The sequence below is a fragment of the Lutzomyia longipalpis genome, chromosome 4, assembly GCF_024334085.1.
Source record: "Lutzomyia longipalpis isolate SR_M1_2022 chromosome 4, ASM2433408v1".
Taxonomy (NCBI): domain Eukaryota; kingdom Metazoa; phylum Arthropoda; class Insecta; order Diptera; family Psychodidae; genus Lutzomyia; species Lutzomyia longipalpis.
Window position 1 is genome coordinate 21,206,182 of NC_074710.1, and position 15,780 is coordinate 21,221,961.

At 33.3% G+C, this 15,780-nt stretch overlaps 1 protein-coding gene across 1 annotated transcript; it reads left to right on the forward strand.

The window, feature by feature from the left end:
- Window positions 1-2,754: 2,754 nt before the first annotated feature.
- Window positions 2,755-4,662, forward strand: LOC129794832 (medium-chain acyl-CoA ligase ACSF2, mitochondrial-like). Its single transcript, XM_055835715.1, has 2 exons — window positions 2,755-3,894; window positions 4,041-4,662. The coding sequence occupies exons 1-2, from the start codon at window positions 2,767-2,769 to the stop codon at window positions 4,659-4,661; spliced, it is 1,749 nt and encodes a 582-aa protein (XP_055691690.1). The 5' UTR covers window positions 2,755-2,766; the 3' UTR covers window position 4,662.
- The last annotated feature ends 11,118 nt before the right edge of the window (window positions 4,663-15,780 follow it).

Consider the following 15,780-nt stretch of genomic DNA (forward strand, 5'->3'; position numbering starts at 1 on the left):
TTTATAACTACAGATGGGTCTCGCTGTACAGCCCTCAATGATTTGGGCAAATGTTCCGTATAACGAAGGATTTGTCCAGGAGAAAATAAGGTGATTCAGTGTTCTCATAATCATGGGTAGTCTTATGAAAAATTATAATAATAATATCATTTGAAACTTTTTTGCATTTAAAAGGAAATTGAATTATTAAGAAAAACTTTAAATTCTTTATTCGTTTTTATTGTTGGTAATTAAATGTAATAAATTGATGGAAACAATACATTTTTCTTCTTTTTTCTAACCAAAATGAAATATTCTCTTCAGAAAAATTAAATAATCTGTTTAAAATGGAATATTTTTTGGTAAAATTTCAATATTCTTCAAAACAACGAGGAATACTTCATTAGCACAATAATAGAAAATTCTCCTGAAAAATAACTCTCTGAACACAATATTAAGGAGTTTATAAATACCTTTCTACTATAATATTCTGTAATATTTTTCCTATTCTTGGGACAATAGAATACATTATTTATTCTGAATAAATGGAACGTTCAATTTAAAATAAAATAATCTTCTAAACTATGAAGAATATTTTTAATAGAATAGGGATTTTTTTTATTTATTCGAACAGAATATAACAGAATATTCTTCTGATTCAAATATTTGTTCAGTTGAGAAAGGAATATATTCTCTTACATGAATAAATTTGCTAAAAACTGACAATTCTACTCCTTTAAACAAAAAAGAATCATGCTTATTTGAAAATAGAATATTCTCTTGACAATAATAAATATTCTATTCTTAAAGAATAAAATATTAGAGAATAGAATATTTTTAGAGAGAATATTCTTCTTATGAAACGAATAATTCATTCTTCAAAAAAATGAAGAAAAATTCACTTTACGACCATTTTACACCCACAATTAGGCTACACTGCAGGACTCCACTGTACATTGCGATTCTGCTATACGTTGGAATGTTATTTTTTATCTAAAGCTCTGAAGCATTATTTCATTATAAAATGTATGCTGAACTTTCAACTTGATTATTTTGCACAAAATGAAAATTGGAATGTGTAAAAGTTTACTTTTATTTATGATTTTCCACCCACATGTATCGTTTTTTGGTGCATCGCGATGACCTTTCGCATTGCTCTCTATGGCTTTTTCATGGTCCGGTACTTTGCGGAGGGAGATAACGTACAAAAACGGCCATCCATGTCCAATAAAACTTGGGAACAATATGCAAATTGTTTTAGAGCAAAAATTGCTACCGCGCGGACAATTCCGCGTATTCATCCTACGGGCATTAATTAATGTAAGTGTCAGGGAGAGGAAGTTGTGCGGAGTCATTGTTAGTAACCCTCAGGGGGGATGGTTAGATACTTCCATTGAGCTCACATGCGAATTACAACGAAAAAAAAAAAACGCGGGAAATTCTCTGTTCGGAAGTGTGATCCAGAAATAAAAGAGGAGGAAAAGGCAAAAGTCACGAAGTAAAATTTTCAGAGTGACTTTTCCTATCAATTTGCCTTCCATGCCAGCACAATCCATTTCTAATGTGACGCAAGTGGGGGCGGGCGATGGGCAGAAGGGGGAGGGCGGTTGTTCTATAATTATACAATACAAAATCGAAAAGACTTGTTGGATCTCCACTGCTGTGCGGAGAAGAACACTGCTGCGGTTGTTCTGACGGTTTGGTCTGTGAGTGATGTGGCGGATGACGTCACCAGTATATTTGTATCTACTTAAAAAATATGTACAATTCAAAAATTCGTTTCATAGACAAAGCATAATATCATGCCCGCACCATCCGTGCAAAAATACTCTAAGGATGTTTACTTTTTTCAATTCTTTTTTCTTATTGCCTATTTTTGTCAATTTCTTTGTGTCTTTTGCTTAAATTATAGGGTAGACCTATTAGGGTAACACCAGGTTTAGTCCTGCAGAGAGAAAATTAGCTTTATGCAAAAAAAAATTACCTTTGATCTTCATCAATGAAAAACAATTTTTTCCCGCTTAACGCTTCTAGGACCAAAAAATCTAACCTTCAACTTTGACCTTAATTTTCTCTAACAAAGAAAACGTTTCTCCAAATTTTCTTTCGACAAACTTAAAGTAATTAAATGGATTTAAAAAAGTCAATTTGGCACGCAACTACCAGTTTGGTCCTCCAAGTGTTAAAATCGTAATAGTTTTAGTGTTTGAATTGTCCCTTTGAATGGTTTGTTTTTCAATAAAGAAAATATTTTTTTTTATTATTTTATCTTAAATTGTGTAAACACAAACAAATAATTAATAAAAAGAAACGTTTTTTTGGCATTTTTCAAGATAATTTAAGAAGCATTTTTATGTGGATTTTCATTACGCGTGTATCGTTTTGTCGATCATTTACTTTTTTTTTTACAAACTTTAATAAAACTTTTTCTTATGCTCACTTACACTTTTAATTAAACTATTTGAAAGTTTTATTTTGTTTTGTACGAGAACATGACCTAAATGTGACCGTTTGATGTTTTTCAGCAACAAATATAATTTCTTTAAGTTTCCTTTATATTAATTTTTTAAATATTTTCTTTTATATTCTTTCTTTGAACTTTTTTTTTCTTTGTAAGAGTAAAGTAGAGAAAAATACTTAAAGTCCAATTTAAACCATCCTCATCTATCAAAAAATTAGCCTTGAAAATTTAACTACTCATTCGTAAAATTTTTACGATTTTCCCAACAACATTTTGGGTATAAATTGAAGTGTATTGCCTCCAACTTTGGAAGTTTAATTGTGAAAATGCAGATTCTGAAATGTTCAGTGCGGTTAGTGAAGTTATTCTCAAATATTCCTAAATCATTAGTTAGTAGTTCAACCAAAGGACGGAATTACAGTGAAAATGGATTAAGTTACTTTCACAAAGTTGGGAAAGAACCTCTGGTTTACCGAACAATTGGTCAGCAATTGACGCATCTTGCAAACAAGAATGGTGATCGTGAAGCAATTGTGGCCATTGAGGAGAACAGGCGGTTAACGTTTAATCAACTTCAGCTAGAAGCTGATCACTTAGCAGCTGGACTTCAGCGTCTGGGATTGCAAAGAGGTGATAGAATTGGTATATGGGCACCGCAAATTATAGCCTGGCCCGTGGTCTTATATGCTGCTGCAAGAGCTGGACTCATCCTTGTTACGCTCAATCCAGCCTACGAGGCAACAGAATTGGAATTCTGTCTCCGAAGTGTTGGAGTTAAGGCTCTAGTTGCAGCAGATAGCTTCCGTGGGAAGTCCTATCATGAAAAACTCCTAGAAATAATCCCTGAACTCACTTCAACTAAGTCCGGAAGAATTCAGAGCAGCAAACTACCAGACTTAACGACAATTCTTATTGATTCTGAAAAAAACTACGACGGGACGTTTCGATTGGGTGATATACTGGCTCTGCCAACGACCTCCGAAGTGCTCAATATTGAAGATCAGCAAACTAAAATTAGTCCCGATAGTGGTTGCAACATTCAGTTCACATCGGGGACAACGGGGAAACCTAAGGCTGCTCTACTAAATCACTACGGCTTCGTCAATAATGCCATAGGCGTTGCAACTTTGGAGCTTGAAAGTACAATTGTATGCAATCAAATGCCATTCTTTCATATTACTGGAGCATTGGGTGTAATAGTGGGTGTACTATCTGCAAATGCAACTATTGTTATTCCTTCCATTGCGTACAACTCCGAAAAGTCCTTGTATGCTATTCAAAATGAAGCCTGCAACGTAGTTAATGGTACACCTGCTATGTACGTTGATATGATCAATAAGCAGAAGAAAATGAAGTTAAAGATTAAACCAGATATTGCTGTATCTGCTGGAGCTACATGTCCTGTGCAGTTACTTAAGGATATGAAGAAGGAGATAGGCTTCAAGAAAGTTAAGGTATGTAAACATGATGATAAAATCAGGCGATATAACGCCTATAACAAACAGGAGTATGTTAGCTGCTTTGCCATTAGCAGGTATCATACAGTTCTAACCTATCTAGAGTCTAATAATCTTTTTCCTTCTGATTTACTTTTATAAAGATCGCCTATGGTATGACGGAGACAGGAATAACCTTCAACACAAGGCCAGAAGATGAAGATGATCAAACTTACGAAAGAGTTGGACGAATTCAGGATCATATTGAAGTGAAAGTGATTGACAAGAGTGGAAATATCGTACCGTTTGGTGTTGCAGGTGAACTCTGTATTCGTGGATACTCCAACATGGTCGGCTACTGGGGCAATAACCTAATAGACGACGGTTCACACAGAACAGATGGATGGTTTAGGACAGGAGACAATTTTGTTCTTCATCCCAATGGATACGGTCAAATTGTGGGCAGACTAAAGGAATTAATCATCAGAGGAGGAGAAAACATTTATCCGCAGGAAATTGAAAATCTCCTCGCTACAGTTCCACAAATTTCCGAAGTTCAAATAATCGGCGTTCCAGATGAACGTCTAGGGGAAGAAGTCTGTGCCTACATCAGACTTCATCAAGGATATGAGTCATTGACAGTTGAAGAAGTTCGTGACTTCTGCAATGGAAAAATTGCTCACTTCAAAATACCCCGCTACGTTAGGATTGTCAAGGATTTCCCAAGAACCCAATCAGGGAAGGTACAAAAGTTCAAACTTGTTGAGATGTTTTTGCAAAAATAAAGATCAAGAGTGGGTGAAATTCATTAGTCAGAAAGACTTAAGATTTTGTAAAAACGATTAAGTTTTATTGAGATACCTACTTTAAGTGTTCTCTTTAGGGAGGAACATAGGGTATAGCTGTCTGTTTTACGCAAAGCGGTTAACTTTTAGTGAAATTCAGTATGTAAGTACAAAATCTAACTAATTCTTTTTCTTTCAAAGCCGAATTAACGTTGTTAAGTAAACTTTCATTTTTATAGGTTTTGCAGGTAAAAAAACTAAAGTCTACCTTTAAAAAAAATTGAAGTAAAGTTTAAAAGTTCTAGGGTCTAGCGTTAAAAAAACTTAGGCCAAGCTAAGAAATCTTAAGCTTAACTTAAGGAACTTATTTTGGGTGAAATTCACTAATCAGACAGACTTAAGATTTCTTAAGAATGACTTAAGATTATTTAAGTTTTCATAAGATTTCTTAAGATTCCTTAAGCAAAAACTTTGACTTTCATAAGAAAAATTTAAGATTTTTTAAGTTTTCTTCAGCGAAACTTATAAGATTTCTTCTGTCAAGCTAAATCAGGTTAAATGCATATTTTTCTATGTTTTTTTTCTCTTCGGCTTCAGGCATCGAAATTCTTAAAAATTATCAAAAATATGTATTTTGATCGATTTTTTTTAAAGAAATCTTTAGTTTTCCTTAAGAATCTTTAAAAAAATCCTATGAAAACTTAAGACACTCTCTAGAACACTTAAAGTAGGTATCTCAATAAAACTTAATCGTTTTTACAAAATCTTAAGTCTTTCTGACTAATGAATTTCACCCTCTGTTAAGGAACATAGGTCAATTCTTAATGACTTAGGTTTAGTTTTCAAAAACTTAAACTCAAATTTAAAAGCTTAGACTAAACCAAAGAAACTTAGACCTAGCCTAAAAGACTTTTAAACATGATGATTAACCCTTGGAGGATTTTGCTGGCTAAAGTGGCCAATTCGACTTTATTCAATTGCCACAGAATTGAAATCTATTTAATATTTCGTGATAAATTCGACATCTGTGTAAAGGGAAGTTCCATTACTTCAAGATCGTCGAAAGAGAACTTGGAGAAACTTTTTCTTTTAAGAGAAAATGAAGGTCAAACTTTTGAGGTTAGAAACCTCGATCCTCCAAGTGTTAACTAAAATCTTTAAAGGGTATCGCTTTTTTTATTTTCCGTAGGGGAGAGCGGGGTTAAAAAAGTCACTTAAGGGTTTAGAAAAAGCTCAAAATATCATATTTCCCAAACAGATAAAGCGAAATGTATAGTCCAATTCTTTAGGATATTTCTTGCCCTACAACTCTTTCTAAGATCATTTTGTTCTATCTAGATAGGAAATATGATATTTTAAGCCTTTTTCAAACCCTTAAGTGACTTTATTAGCCCCGCTCTCCCCTACCATTTCATGGATACATTTAAATTATATTTCAATTTGAGCGTACTTGGTAGAGCCAACCTGTGGATTTTACTTTATTTAAATTAAATTAAACATCTTCTAATCTCAGATAAAACAACAATTTCATAACATTTTCCGTCAATCTCATCATTCTTTAGCTGGTGGATACAATTTGCCCTTCATTGTTCCTTTTCTTGTTCCCTTTTTAACATATTTAACCTCCTAACGCAAAACCTTGCAGAAATTTGCGTCGTTTTCGCTACAAAATGGGTCACCCTTCGAGGCCACTTGATGTCTTATGCGGGGTTTTTCCCGCGCATTCGGTGATTGCCTCCCACACACGGTAAATTTGTTTATGTACCCCTTTGCTGAATTTTTGGGGAGTTAGAATCTCATTCACGTAAGAGGGCAAAAATAGCCCTTCAATGTAATCTTCAGTATGTTGTGGAGGGAGAGGGTGGAGGTCAGATGGGGGGGCATTCAATAAAAAGAATTGGCAGTCATTTGAAATCGCGCCGTGGGCGATGGTTTGTGGGCATTTCTCGAAGGCAGGGCGTACTCCAAATGTGAATTTATCGCAAAATTCGATACATTTTTATGACCCAATGGGCGATTCGGTGTTTTAAATGACCCCCAACCTCCGCACACGACTTTTCGTGCCGTCCGTGCAAATATAATCAAAATTTTTATTGTCCCAATAAAAGGCATACCTACCTACCTATGTATGCATGTACTATGTATGTATGTACTATGTACCTCTCGTGATCGTAAAAGGTGCAAACGGGGCATTGGATGATTGTATGTAGTTGGGAAATCTAATTCAACCACCCAAATACGCCATCTAACCCCCCTCAAATGATTAATCAATGGGACTCATCCATTGCACCTTGGTAGGTGTGTGTGCGAGACAAACTCTTTCGTTCAAATGATGGAACATTTGGTTTTGGCTTTTCTTGGAAAATGTAGTTAGAACAAATTATGGGGCTCGCCCACATGCGCCATGTCACAAGATATAGCTCTCTGCTTGCTCATGGGGAAAACCTATTCAGTATATACCTAAAGTGTTCTTCCAATTTAACCGATGTTCTGCAACAATTGAGCACCTACTACAATACATCGGAGGGGGGGCAGGAGGTCACATCATGGATGAGAAGAGCAGGTGGATGGAGCAACAGTGTATGTGGAGACAGAAAATCACAAGACATGTCTTAAAGAAAATTCTCTTCAATTTTCATGAAAAAAAATGGAAAAAAAAAGAAATTTAACTGTGGGAAGGAAATTTTCTTAAAAAAAAATGAGAGAAAATTGCTAAGAAAAACTTTAGGTATAATTTTCCCTATGTTAAAAAGAATGTTTTATTATTAATTTACAGAGCTTTTGAGCAAAGGAGTTTATTCAGTTTGAGGTTTACATTGATATTATTGAGTGACTCACACCAAAGCACGTGGAAAATTCAAAAAGATTAAACAAAACAAATATCCAAAGACAGTCAAAAGATTTCTTATTTAGAATAACATTGGGGTCGATTCTGTTAAAAATCTTTTCAGGAAATATTTTGAAAAAAATGGATTTTCGGTCGAACGCTTGGTTATTTTTTTTAATTTAAAGCAAACGTTTTGGGCTATTGAAGTCCTTTCTCAGGTCAGGACTGTTCCTGCAAGATCGGGAAGGAAAATTTTTTTTTGTATTTTTTTTTTATATTGAGAATTTCATAAGTTTCATTTATTTGTAAACCCTTATTTTTCTTGTTTTCAGTGTTGAAACTTTTTTGAAGCAAATAAAAATCTATCACTAAAATATTGTGGGAAGGAAAATTTGTGCTATTTTTGTTAATTAATTAGTTAAAAAGTGAATTTGGTTGTTCAAATACTTTGCCAAATTGGAGTCCTTCGACCCAGAGGGGGCTCAGTGAATTTATATTAATATTATTTTTACAATTCTCATTCAAAGGTGAGAACAAGAATATTAAATGAAAAACTTCTAACCAAATCTGTACTAAAAATCTTTCCTTTTCTTTTAACTAAAAAGTTTTTTGAATCGTTCTCTTACGATTTTTTGGAGAAAAAAAATCAATTTTCCTAAAATTGTTATGATTTCTAGGGTAATTCTGGAAAAGTATTTTTTTTCTTTTATAACACAAAATAAAAACAGAAACGAACTGTCAAAATTTTGCAATACTTTTTGTACTAAATCAAATTGCAAGAAAAGAATAGGAATTTTCTTTATTCCAAATACATCCCATTTTGTTCTTTTAAAAAATTCAATCTTTTTACAAATGCATAATCAAAAAACTTTTAAAGGTTGCTCACTAAAAAAAAATATGCATTCAAACTTTTAATGACTATATCATTGTTTTACTGCACAATTAATTTTAATTAATCAAACTCACAATGGAGGTATAAAAAATATTTTTTTATATAACTTTTTTTTTAAACTATTAATTACAGTGCAAAAACCTCCGAAAACAGGTTAAATGACATCTTCGTTAATGTGTAGCTTTTTAGGGAAGACTGGGGTGAAGAGAGTCTAGTGAATAATTTATTTTTTTAAATAAAATTTAATACTTTTCCCATCCTGCATGAAAATCTTTGCAATATTTCTTTAAACGCAAATCTAACTGAAAAAAGTTTATTGAAGATTTTTCAAATCTCTTTCTGTGACTTATACCTCCCTAGTCTCCTCTATTTTCATTGAATTTCTTTGTAGTGGTTCCCTGCCTTTGAGAGTCTTGCAGAAAAAAAAAGCTCTACAAGATACGTCAAAAGACAATTATGAGCCACGTATACCTTCCGATCCCAAAATGTAATCAAATTCCTAAATTGTGTCTAAAACCATCCTCCATACCCCCCTAACCCTCCCTCGCAACCTTTAATAAATGGTGCTTACGTCAGAAAGACAAGCTCTTCTTGCATAGAGCTCTGGACGTCACCATGAAAGAGCCGCCACCTAAATATGAAAGCTCCAAAAGGTGCGGAGATGTTTTTGGGCGTGAGATTATTGAACTCATGATGGGCTTTCGGTTGTTTTGTAATTATTTTTGGTTAATAAAATAGGGTTTTTGGGAGCGATAATGGGTGCGCTTAACTCTTTGTTGTCACAATATTTTAAGATACAATTTAAGCTGTTTTTTCCTCGCGCGGGGAAGGAATTGTGGAGGGGGATGATGGAGGATAATGAAAGAAGTGATGTGAAACAATGAGAGATGATCCATTAACTATTGCGTAAGAGAGAGACTTGAAAGGTCATCTAATATAGTCCACCAAGATGACCCTTTTAGCTCTTCCAGTCGAATGAATAATTCAACGTAATTCCCGTAGAAAGTCACGTGGACAGGCATTGATTGGGAAAAGAAAGAAATTCCTCAAGTAGGGCATCTTCGATATGGTCTATTTGTCCAAAAGGATTTTTTTTGTCATCTTCTCCCTTCAATCTGTGTACCTAACTAAACACGTCCGACGTTGTAGGAGACGAAAATATTAATTGGAAAATCAGAAAGGTTAAGAAAAGGGGTTTTGTCATCACCTTTTGAGACCCTCTGCAAATATTTGCATGTGAAAATTCTCTCTTATTCGCCCTGTCTCATCCCCAACGCCGTCACCTCTCACCTTTACCCCCTAAATTGATGTGGTACATCTTCTAGATAGAAAGTAGTGTGGAGATTAAATCCATTCACTTTGGAATTTACCTTAATTTCCCCCAAAATCGGATGAGCAAAACGTCTTTAAACAGAATTTTAAATTTAAAGGACACCATTAAATCACCCCTAAGTCCTTCCTAGAATCAGGAAGGATAAAAAATTTTAAAAAAATTTAAAATCGACTTTATTGCTAAATTTGTGGTCAAAGAAACTCTCAAAAAATTTTTTTACGTCATTCCACTCGCTGGATTCTTTATGGTCCTTAGGGAGTTAAGCCTGTGACTTTACAAAGTATCTGGTTTGTAGTAAATCATCACCTAAATTATTTAAAGTTGTTTAAATGAAGAGAAACGCTCAAAAATGTCAAAAAACTGTCAAAAATACCCTCAAGAAGCGCCCCTGGCGGTCATTTTTTGAACATACCATGATCTGTAAAGTTAAAATTTTTTTTTGGAAGATTTTATTTCAATTCAATTTTTACAAAATCGAATAAGTAGAAACTACTTAGATTATTAACAGATTTTTAATGAAAAATTCAAACAGCTTGTTTTACTAAACGCCTTGACCGATATTCAAATTTTAAAATGACACACAAAGGGATAAAATTAATTAAATATTAAAAAAAATCTTTTAAAAATTCATAACATTAATGCCACGCTTGAAAAAAAAAACAAATTTATTTTTTTCCCCCGAAATATTGGTTTAAGGAGAAAAGCTTCTCAAAAGCTTTTTATCATCCCTTGAATGACTGAAGAAAAAAAAAGATAAGTATGTAGGTTTTACCAATTTAGCGCGACACTTGATTTTGAGGACACACATGAAGTGATTTTGGGGACATTTGGGAGATGTGTCGTGAAATGACTTTGAATTTATATGCCCACCATGACCTCTGACCTTTCGCCCAATTCAATCGCCAAAGAATTTCTGTCAGTGTCTTCTCTACCATATCAAAAGGGGGGGTTGGCAGGCACAAGGGAGGGGTACTCTCTTCTCTCTTTTCTCGCGCGCAATGTGTGGTGAAAAATTTTACATAGCTCGTGCTATATACAATATGTGGCAATTGAGTGAATTTATGGCAAATACAATTGTTCCGCCCACGAGCATCACAAAATGCAAAGAGAGATGGTTCCACAAGTGCGGGGGAAATATGCGATGTCTTTTGGTGCTTCTTCTTCTTTTTCTTTTGCAGCATGATGTGGGTGCTTTATAAGAGACAGAGAGTTTGAGAGCTTTTTAGTATGCGCTTCTCAAACTCCTCATTACTGCCTGAAAGAGGATATATATTTACTTAAAAAATATATATTTATCTGCTAAAGTCAGCATTGTGTGTCCCAGCTTTCCTTGCTTCTCAAAAGTCACAAGGTCCCCTTTAAATTTATTCTGCTACCCTATAAGGCAATAAAACATCCTTCTAATGCTCCTAAAATGCAAATTGTTAACTAAATTTAGTATATTACATTTTTGGATTACGATTTTTCTACAGCATGTGTAGGATTTTCTACTCCCTTGCCCACCCCCCACTCCCACCAGGGACAGTGTATGTATGTAAATAATTTCTCAGTGGACCAAGTTTTTGGTTGTGAGACAGTACTGCGCGTAGTTTGTGGGGGAAATTTGTGCTTTCTAAGGGCGCGAGGAGGGAAATGAAAATGTGTTCTGTGTAAAGCATGGGAAGATAGCATCTAAAAGCCATCCCCATGCCCTTTCTTAATTTCCATAAATTAGGGGAGTGTGTGCAAATAGTTTTCACATATATTCTCATTCGTGCGTCGTGACGTCAGGCCTCATGGCATTTTTGGTCCTTCATCGACAGAAAATCTCTCATATTTGGATAAATAATTTTCAGTGACAGTTTTTTCCTTCTCCTCTTATTCTTCTTTTGTATAAATATCTTAGCACTTACATATGTATGTATGTAGCATAGGGTGAATAGGGGAAGACGGGGGGAGTGAGAGAAAATCGAAGAAAGTCGAGTATCCGGCAGAATTGTAATCCTCATGGCGTTTTTTTTTGTCTCCTCCACTTTCTTTCCCACCCAAAACTTTCCACAAGAGTTGCGAGGGAGGGGAGGGAGGGGAGGGGGTTTGCGGGGTAACTGCAAAAAGTGTGTGGGTGTCACAATCATGACCCAAATTTCAGAATCACATCGGAGAGATTTATATTATTTATATCTTTAATGATTATGAATGTGAAAAGGAGAAACATTCATATATACAATTCATACACGTCATCATGTTGCGGGATTTATATATTGTACATATTCATACCAAAATACGCAGAATTTAATTTGAAATATCCTCCTTTTCTTATCCTATAAAAGCATAATTATGTGCACCCGAGCATACCACTCATTACCATCTTGTGCGCTTTCACATTACAAACACACACACCTTTTGCGGAAAGATTGCAAATTTTCTCATCAATACGGGGATATGTCCCTTCGTGGGAGGGTCTGATGTAGCAGCTCCTCTCAGTAACGAAGCAATTTTCATGTGAAAATCTTTCAAAATCATCAAAATCTCCATACAAAACACCCACACATTTCATCGTGCATGCCGGATCTTTTGATAAACACAATTTCAGGTAATGTGTGAATACAGAATTAGTGTACCTTTCTAGGAAATGAATGCGAGACAAGTGAGAGACAAAGGATGGAAAGATGATGATTCCACAAATAAGATGAGCATGATTTAAATATCAACGTGTGGGCTATTTTTTCCCCTTCAAATTAAAACAAATTGAGAAGTTTTACTAGAAGAAAAAATATTTTTTTGCAAAACCTGGAAAGATTTGGCATTCGATTTTAGATAAACTAACCCTTTAAGGATCTAAGGGATACAGTATGAATTTCTAGGCGTAGTCAGCGTGGGTGTTTTGGGTCTTTAAATCCCCCTAAAAATTTAGACATTTCAAGTATTTACTTCGGAGATCAAAATAAATTATTTTAAGGTTAATAACAACATAAAAAAAAGAAATTTTAAAAAGAGAAATGTCAAATTTATGAAATGGTTGTGTCAAATGTTAGAATAGAAACGTCAAACTTTGTAAAGAAAACAGTGTCAGAAATATTACAAGAGTTACGTTAAACACTAAAAAGGAAACGTCAGAAGTTAGAATAAAAATATCCATCATTTGAAACAACTTTGACCTTTGAAATTTACGTCAAACGTAAAAAAAAACATTTAAAGCTTGATCAATATCAAACGCGAATAATCGCCCAACGTTAGAAAAGAAATGTCAAATACGGGGATCACTGAGGTAAATAGAATCAGCAATTAGGGAAAATCATTGATCGTAAATTTTGACCACAAAATGTTTTTAAATTTTGAAATCATACCACCGAAAGGAACATTAGACTACATAGAGTTAGTTAGAGAATATTAGAATTTTTTTCAAAAAAAATTTTCTCACATTTTTTTAATTTTAAAAAATGCTGTGATTTAACCTTAAATTGGTTGACGCACAAAACTTTGTTATTCTGAAATATACGGAAGTTCTAAAAATATAATTCTACTGCAATTCAGCGCTCTTTTTATTCAAGAAAAGAGATTAGTAAAAACATTTTATTTAAAAAAAATATTTTTTCTTTTTTTTTAGCTTTTTTGATTTCATGGCACTAAATAAAGAATTTGGGGTGAATAGGATTACTCATTTTCACACGTCAATAGATTACTAAATTTATTAATTTAAGAGTTTTTTCAATATTTTCTCTTCATATATTGTAATAAATTTTGTTTATTAATTTTTCTTTTTTTTCTATATTTTGTAAGCTGAAAACAGATCTCTGAACTCTTAAAAGATTTTGTATATATGTAATGAATAAACATTTTATTATTATTAGTTATTAAATTTATTAATTTCACTAATTTACTAAAAAAAAATGAGATAAAATTAGATGTAGAAAGAGTACGAATGTTGAATCTAAGAAGATTTAGCCCTTAACCCTTTAAGGATCGATAATAATAAAGTAATAAAGTAATTCAGTCTACACAAATACGAAATATTTTCATATCTGATTCAAAAAAATAAATATTTTGTCTACATTTGCATTGAGGAATGTCTGTTGTGGATATTGAATTTGAATATCAAAATCATTCCTTTCCTACCATATCAATAGTTCCCACATAGTTAGGTTCCTTGGCATTTCCATTGCTGCGTAGGTGCTTGGTGGGGAAGAGGATTTGTGTGTGGGGACAATCAAAAAAGGGTTCATGACAGCAATAAAACATTTTCGTATCGTCTACCATTAATTTACATTTATATTATGCCCCGCATGTAATACATTTTGAAAAATAAACTCTCTGAACACAGCATAAGCTTAATTGGAAATAATGCGCGATCAATGTGTCACGAAGCTTTTCCACTGAATATTTTCCTCTATTTGAAATGAAAAAAAAATTAAATTTTTATGAAAGAATCCTTCGATGGTTGTTACAACTTTCGTGGAAATTCTTGTGTTGGATTATTTTCCTTTTTGGATTTTTGCGTGATGTTAATTCATTAACCAATTTATTGCACCGCACACACAACATGGTGTTATTAACCATCCTCGTTACATCCCATGGATATCTCATTTTGCGCACTTTGTGGTGTGAATTGAAGACAATTTATGTGGACATGGTTCCAATACAGATGAACATCGTAAGGCGGACTAAGGTGCGATAATTAAAATTGATGATGACAGGTACAAGAAAATGGTTTGGACGAGAAGGGTGTGTGTGTGGTGGAGGAGTCCTGTGTAAAAGCATTTAATTATTATGAAATTCTGCTCTTCACCTATGGATTTTGCAACACCATCGTATCCTTCAGGTGTGCTCCATTGAAAAATTCTCAGAATTGCAAAAAAAAGTGAAAATTCCCTGGAAATTGTTTAACTTTTCACATAAACTGTCAGAGCTTTAAATGCAATTTCACATATAATTAAATTCATTTATCATCATATAAATCAGAGCATATGAAATAACTGACAGTAAAGTAGAAATTATCATTGTTTATCAAGATTTTTTTTTAATTTGTGATATGATTTTATTAATTCTCGGAAAATTGCAATGATTTCTTTAACAGATTGAGAACCCTTCTTATACCCCTAAAATTTTTTTTACGCGACGTGTAATAAATAAAGTAAAATATGGCTTGTCAAATATACCCAACTAGACATAGAACACTTACTTTCTTGATACATTTTTGATTTTTCTTTGAAAATTCTTAATTTTGAATAAGGTTTTGTAATAAAAATTAGGTTAAAATAATTTTATTAATATTCTCGTAAACATAACAATTTAAAAAAAAGATAATAAGATTATAAACTAAGGATATTTTCTATAAAAATAATTCAATTCTAACGTTAAAAAAAATTCAGAAACCACAAGAACCACGAAATGACTACTTTTTGTAATATTTTATGACCTCGTCACGACTAGTCAAATTTTTTAAATTTATATGATGACCCATTAAAAAAATTAAAAAAAAAAGTTTTCAGTAGGGGAGAGCGGGGCTAATAAAGTCACTTAAGGGTTTGCAAATAGCCCAAAATATCATATTTCCTAGCTAGATAGAACAAAATGATCTGAGAAAGAGTTGTAGGGCAAGAAATATCCTAAAAAATTGAGCTATACATCTCGCTTTATCTGTATGGGAAATATGATATTTTGAGCTTGTTCTAAACCCTTAAGTGACTTTTTTAACCCCGCTCTCCCCTATACGATTTTGCGAAGATAAAAGAAAAAACGAGCTTTAGCATGGATAACTTTTTTTTAATGCTATTCAAATGAATTTGACAAGTCGTGGAGTATTCCATAAATTGGTTATCTTGGGAAAAAAACTTGTACCACGCTATGATATTCAAAGGTTATTCAAAGGAAAATTTTATAGCTATTCTAAGCCTTTTTTTAGGGACTAATTAAAGCTTGATTTGATCTTCCGAATTTTTTTGGGATAAAAGTTATAGGGAAGTAGACCCTGTTTAGTTTCTTCTTGTTTTATTTTCAAACGCATAACGTTTCGAGAGCACTTTCCCCTTCCTTCAAGCATTAGAATATTTTAAAAACAACGGGTCTATTTTAAATTTAACAAATTTGC